Source organism: Zootoca vivipara, chromosome 1 (genome assembly GCF_963506605.1).
Source record: "Zootoca vivipara chromosome 1, rZooViv1.1, whole genome shotgun sequence".
NCBI classification, from domain to species: domain Eukaryota; kingdom Metazoa; phylum Chordata; class Lepidosauria; order Squamata; family Lacertidae; genus Zootoca; species Zootoca vivipara.
This window is the reverse complement of record NC_083276.1, coordinates 98,049,034-98,056,182: the sequence shown is the minus strand read 5'-3', so window position 1 is coordinate 98,056,182 and position 7,149 is coordinate 98,049,034. Positions and strand designations below refer to the sequence as shown.

Genomic DNA, 7,149 nt, shown 5'->3' with positions numbered 1-7,149 from the left:
TATAATTTCAGCAGTTTTCAGTTCCTTTCCTAATGATCCTTTTTCATAGTTGCCACACATTCGGTCAACGTCTTCATTGATTGCACTACAACCCCAATGGTTCATTCCTGGTCAGTCACGGCCAATTCAGACCTCATGAGAATACAGTATACGTGAAACACACACACACACAGAGAGAGAGAGAGAGAGAGAGAGAGAGAGAGAGAGAGAGAGAGAGAGAGAGAGGTTCTAGTTACAGGTAGGTAGCTGTGTTGGTCTGACGTAGTCGAAACAAAATAAAAAAATAAAAAAAATCCTTCCAGTAGCACTGGGGTCCCCAGACTTACCTGGGCTTTGGGCCGGTGCCCGCCGCACCGACCGCGTGGCGGGCCGGAGGGCAGGGGAGTGCGCGCGCAGCGGGCTGGAAGGCGGGGGAGTGCGTGCCCGTGCGCATGCGCACACACACTTACTGGTGCACTGGCACGCTTCCCGGTCGGAAAAAATGCCGAAAATCGCTTGTGTGCATGCGTATGGGCCTCCCCGACCTGGAAGTGCACCTCCCCCGACCCGGAAGTGCACCGGAAATGACCTCTTCTGGGTCGGGAGAGGCCCATACGCATGCGCACAAAGGATTTTCGGCGATTTTTTTCCCGATTTGGAAGATCGCCGCCGCGCCGTAAGAGCGGGCGGCGGCAGCGGGCGGTGGGGGTCGCCGCGGGCCGGATTGGAAGGCCAATTGGGCTGCATCCGGCCCGGGGGCCGTAGTCTTGGGTCCCCTGCGAGTAGCACCTTAGAGACCAACTAAGTTTGTCATTGGTATGAGCTTTTGTGTGCATGCACCCTTCTTCAGATACCAATGATAAACTTAGTTGGTCTCTAAGGTGCTACTGGAATGATTTTTGTATTTTTTTATTTTGTTTCGACAGAGAGAGAAAGCTAGCTGTCACTTGTATTTAAGCAACACATCCTTTTAATTATTCTAAAACGATCTTAGTAAATCATTTTAACAATACCTTCCTAATGCATCAAGATCAGCATTCTGTTTCCATTAGAAAGACAGCAACTCCAATGTAATATTTCCTTGTAATAATTCGTCAGCCAGTTTGTGAAGAGACAGTCATGGGAGAATGGAAAATGCTCATTTACCTAGTGTGGCCCCATGGCTTTCTTTTGAAATTATTATAGTTGTAGCAAATCACAAAAGAAGTTACATTGCCCTGAGTAGTGACACTAACATTACAAATAATTGCGGGTCATTCCTGAATGAACCTACTCTAAATACTGGGTACAAGCAAAATATACAGTTTGGGTCCTTTAAAACACACACACACACACACACACACACACACACACACACACACTGTTTTGGCCTGATTAGGAGCACTTGGCTGACAACCCTACTTTTATTGAATTTGCCAGTGGATTTGTTGAAAATGTCAGCATCGGGGAACATGGCAACAACTGCTCCATTTGTGTATGTGTGTGTTTGCTAAAGGGTGTGTAAATTGTAGCAGCTGGACTGCATGCAGCTGGACTGTGGATTGCATTCTTTGCGGACCAGGGTGTGTGCTCATAACTGGAGAAGGGGGGTTCCTATTGGAAAAGTAGAAACTGGCAAAACAGTCAGTCCTACCTAGAACAGAAAGTTAAAGAAAAATGAGCACAAGCAGAAAGGAGAGCTGATGCGTCTTCCTGCAACGCTCCAAGACTTCTAAAAAAAGTTCATTCTTAACTGCAGACGTATGGATACAATACCCTTGGGACAACATGCAGCAGCAGCCCTTCTGCCTCCACCTGCAATTCTTAGCTGCTTCAGCTCTTGCCTGGAGTTCCTTCTTGAGCTTTGGTCCTGGGACAGCTGAACTAGGTAAGGATCCTGAGCTTTTAACACTTGGTCCTTTCTGGGGTGTGGGGAAGGCTGGTGGTAAGCTCAAAGGAGAATGAACTGGGAAGGGTAAAGGGTTTGCCTATTGGGATTTACACCAAAACTCAGAAATTATGCAAAACAAAAACAGCACATTTCTGTTCCCAAGTAAGTTGGAAGTAGAGTTAAATGTAGTACTGTAGATTTTGAGGGATGCAAGCCATCCGCTCACCACTCTAACTTCATTCTGATGCTTTTTACATAAGCACCAGTCCTACTTGTTTCAATGGAATTTTCTTCAAAGAGTTGTTAGGCTTGAAGTATTAGTATATCTTGTTATTTCTCTTTGAAAGCATATAAATGAAACAAAACAGAAATCTTTGAGATATGCTTGTTAGAGGTGGGGTGGGGAGTTAAATACAGGAAAATACTTAAATTGAGTAAATTAAAACCCCTTTAAAACAGGTCCTGTAAGAAGAAATGTTTTGGTGTTGTCTTTTTAAATGCCGTTGTCTTAATGGCTTACTTAGCAATATAAAATTTCAAGATAGGAAAGTAATTTTTGTGGTGATGGTGGTAGCATTCGTAAATGAAATACCTAATTATCCAGTAACTGGATACAGATTTTAAATGCACAGAAAAGATGCTGCTGTTTAGAAGTATTGATATAATGGACAGACAACAAAAAAAGAGTAAAATGCACAAGCTACCGTAACCGTGATACTTTGACAGCATCTGTTTAACAGGTTGCATACTGCAAGGACAGTCAGAAGGTAAAAAAACACTTCAAATCATAGAGAGGGCATGGCATTTTAAAAGGTCACATTGCTGGAGGTCACATGTATGTGCATGCAGGCAATTCACATGTGCATCATTAGCTGGATGGATCATTGTGCACGCATAATTCTCCACCGTTATTCAGCTGCCAGTGCTGTGCATGTATTAACCTGATAGTTAAAGGCCCTTAGCACAGAGCTAAGGGATGTTCAGGGATGGGAGTAGAGAGGACTCTGTGCAGTCCTCCATCTCTGCAAAGCAGCTGATCAGTGCGACTGAATCATAAAAGGCTATGTGCACCCATAGCTGGAATGGGGTACGCTAAGCAAATCTCCTTATTGCCAAATATATACAGTACTGCAGTATTTCAGAAAATAAGTTGCAAGTGCTGGACCGTCTGTTGATTTCAAAAGTGATCAATGGGTAGCATTCATTTGGCATATACTGTATAGAGAAAGAGCTATCTAAAGCATCCTTCATTTGAATTTCAAAGGGTCACCCAGGAAGGTTTCCAGGGCTAAAAACAAGGCAAACCACCTTATCTCCTTGATCTTCAAACAGTGTCTCTAATTTCTAAACCCCTTTGAAGGGTTGCCAGAGTATAAGTGGTTACTTATCTGATAGAAAAGACTTTACACCAAGGGGAGATGACTTTTTAATTCCTGGAGGCAACTGATTTCCGTTTCTGGGGTTATATCCAATGAAAGTAATATTTATAGACACTGGGACAGATGCAAATGATGGGAGAGGTGAGCATTATGAAAGAGTTATGAAACGTGATTGCCTTCCTTTTTTCATTTCTTGCTGAGTATTCCACTCAAATGAAATTGCTTGGAAGGAGTTTGCATTGTGACAGATTGCACTGCGACATTATGATGATATTAACAAAACCATATGCTGTTTGCTTTTATATTCTGGTGATAACAAATCTGCTAATTCCACTGTGGATAGGGGGAAAGCAACCAAGTAGCTGTCTGCAGATGCCTCATTAAGGAGAAGAGAAAAATCTTAAGAAGCAGGAAATAACATTTTCTTTGTGATTTTCTCCAGCAACATTTACAGGGCAAGGACTGGGTAATGATTAATGAAACTCTCATTATTTTTGCACTTTCATGTTTCCTTGTGCAAGAAGAAACATGAAAGGGTTACCAAAAGTGTTTGTAGCTGCTTTCTGTAGTTATTACTTGAATTAAGCACTATGCACAACACAGTAATAAAAGCTACTGGTGATTCTTGGGTGTAGGTAGGAGATGTGACTCTAGGCAGAACCAAAGTACACTGAACCAAACATGCAGGTCAGTGTGCGCATGCACTCACGCATGCGTGTGTGCGCGCACCCACACCCACCACAAATGCCTTTGGGCCACTTCTGGCTGCTGAGCCACAAGTAAGCAATTAATAGGAGAATGTGGGATCAGTGTCTGTCTTCCCCTCATTCTGAATTTCCCTTCCTTTCCTACCAGCTCTAAGGGCAAAACTGCATGTTATGTTAATCACATGGTTTGCCACTGAGTGCAAGATTTCACCGCTCAATAGCCATTTTGGAGGCCCTACTCAGGATAATGACTCTGGCAAGGAGCAGGGGAGACCTGCTATTTGCAAGGGAGCAAAGCTCCTATGGCTGTAGCCTCATTGAAAATAGCATGGTCCAGTCTAAATCACAACAGGGACAAGGGATGAAGGAACCCCCATTTCCCATGTCAGAATCCCAAAACTAATCTCCCCCCCCCCCAATGCTGGCTACAAGTGAAAGAAAAATATGATTAACATGACATGCAATTTGGGGGTAGGTTACCTTGTGATGCGGCAGAGGGCCTTCTCGGTAGTGGCGCCCGCCCTGTGGAACGCCCTCCCATCAGATGTCAAAGAGAAAAACAGCTACCAGATTTTTAGAAGACAACTGAAGGCAGCCCTGTATAGGGAGGCCTTTAATCTTTAATCGATTATTTTATTCTTCTGTTGGAAGCCGCCCAGAATGGCTGGGGAAACCCAGCCAGACGGACGGGGTATAAATAATAAAATATTATTATTATTATTATTATTATTATTATTATTATTATTAAGCATAATATTAGTGTTGGTGAATGCTGCCAACAGATTTCTCCAAAATTCAAAGTGAGTTTGGAAATTCCTCCTCAGACAAGAGTATAGAAATTTCCGCGGCATTTTGTGTGGCATGATTGGGGGATGGGCGGTAGTATTCCAGTCGCCTGCAATAAATAGATAAACAACAGATAAATGACATAAAGACAATGTTTTGACCATTTAATTCAATGGCAGGAGTATATTTGTGTAAAGACAAAAGCCACTATCCCCCCTTTCAGTGTCTCTCCCTTCTTGGTGTGCTCAAACTTATCCTTCTTCCATTCTTCAGCTCATGTGAGGGAGATAAAGGATGCAGAGCCCTCAAATACTCTACAGGTACATACAGTGAAGCTACTTTACTCAAACCTCTGCCATTGTTTAGAACTGCCATTTTCCTCGCAGTCTCACCCCCTTCTCCCTGCCATGTCAGGCAGTTGTTCAACCTGCCTTCATTTTTGCTGCCCTGTCCCAACCTGACTTCATGTAAATCCAGGATTGTGATGTGACACTACGAATTTTCCAATAGGTGTTGCTTGATGACATTCTTACATTTTTATTATAAATAGGCTAATATACAAATGGAAAGCTTATGGCTCCATTACGATATGATTACACTGCTGTTCAGGATTGTTGTTGTTGTCTAGTCATTTAGTTGTGTCCGACTCTTCATGACTCCATGGACCAGAGCACGCCAGGCACTCCTGTCCTCCACTGCCTCCCGCAGTTTGGTCAGACTCATGTTCGTAGCTTCGAGAACACTGTCCAACCAGCTCATCCGCTGTTCAGGATACTCTCATTTAAAAGATCTTCAGGCTATATGTTGTGCAAAGAACCTGAAGCTAAATTCCAGAAACACATCCATTTCCTTCTTCAACTTTTAAAAACTAAATTGTACAATTAAATCAGTATTTCCTTGTTCTCTGATCTTTTAATAGTTTCTGTTTTGGTTGAATGTTGTAAAACTTTATACAGTATATATATATTGGATTTAAGTGTGGCTTCTTTTAATAGGAATTCAGTGGCACTCTTTCTTTTTCTCATTTAAAAAAGAAAGAAGGATAGGAAACCATATGCTATTGTGAACCTTAATAACAACATATCTTTATATTCTTTCCAAAACTGTATTTTCTTTCTTTGTGAGATGATTGGAACCAGGAAGATGTCCTGAAAGACAGATGCACCTTTTGGATTCCTCCATGGAAGTTGCAATTTTAAGAAGCAGTACGGGTTTAAAATGTACTGTTGCATTGTTTGTTGAACTTTGCCAACTGATTCAGGCTCATACCACTACTGATAATGGAACAGCTTTCATAATAGGATTATATACCCTTGGCGGGTTTCTGAAATATAGGCCTGCAGCAAGGTTTCTCTTAGTTGAAGAGGAGAGGGGAATCAGAGGATGTTGGACTCTACTCACAGCAGGGCTGAGGAACCTCAGGCCAGAGGCTGAACGTTGCTCTGCTGGCTTCCCTATCTGGCCAGTGTTAATCTCACCATGCCCTTCGTAAGTGGATTTGTCTGGCTGGAAGGTGTTCTTGAACACAATGTATTTACTTGCCTGGGTGGTGATAACGGTGTTTTTTGTGAATGAATAAAACATCTGAATTTTCCATGGCTGAATTGTATGAAGAGTCACATGTGTTGCTGCACCCACCACTATTATCTGGCCCCGAGAGGGTTGCCCAGCAGGGAATGTGGCCCCTGGCTGAAAAAGGTTCCCCACTCAAGCATGGGCAACTCTTATAGGTGGTGGTGGTGAGAGCTGGTCTTTTGTAAACACAACTCCGAAGCTTCCTTGCATGCACAGAGCTACTACTTTGGTTTCTGCCCACAGTGCTCCTTGACAGAATTGTCAATGGGCCACCAGTCAGCCTCTTGTCTACTCAGCATTGATGACTTCATTACATGATTAACAAGCATATAATTCTAAGCAATGGACATACACACGTGCTATTCTGCAAGGAGTTACACATATTGAGGTCTCATGTATGATTTAGTTGGGATTCCTGCATCACAGGGGATTGGACTAGATAACTCTTGGGGTAGCTTCCAACTTTATAGTTCTATGATTCTATGTGATTTTGTTTAACGTAAACCTATTTCCGACACATAGCTCTTTGACTAGCCCAACTTCCATTACTTTGATTGCTCTGTGACATCTTCTGAGAATCATGGGGGGAATAGTCTTAAAATGGCAGAAACAGAATTGATTGCCTAATATAATATCAACAGAATTGTAGGAAAGTGTAGGACTTTTCTTGCTGTTTTTATGTTTATTCATTGATTGGCAGGTAAGTATATTCTACTCCCTTGTTAGGTACAGAGGGCAGCTTCTCTGGATTGGACAGCAAATTACCTGTAGGCTTCACTGATATGATGCATCTTACATGCTGGCAGGTGCATTTATATCATGATAGCCTCTTGACAGCTTCATTTGTTGGCAA

At 42.6% G+C, this 7,149-nt stretch overlaps 1 protein-coding gene across 2 annotated transcripts in view; it reads left to right on the top strand.

Moving 5' to 3' along the window:
• Positions 1-1,543: 1,543 nt before the first annotated feature.
• Positions 1,544-7,149, top strand: part of LOC118083125 (von Willebrand factor D and EGF domain-containing protein-like) — a 123,182-nt gene continuing 117,576 nt past the window's right edge. For both annotated transcript variants that reach the window (XM_060279527.1, XM_060279539.1), the window contains exon 1: positions 1,544-1,846. In XM_060279527.1, the coding sequence (XP_060135510.1) occupies positions 1,747-1,846 (100 nt within the window). In that variant the 5' untranslated portion in view covers positions 1,544-1,746. The remainder of the gene's footprint in view (positions 1,847-7,149) is intronic.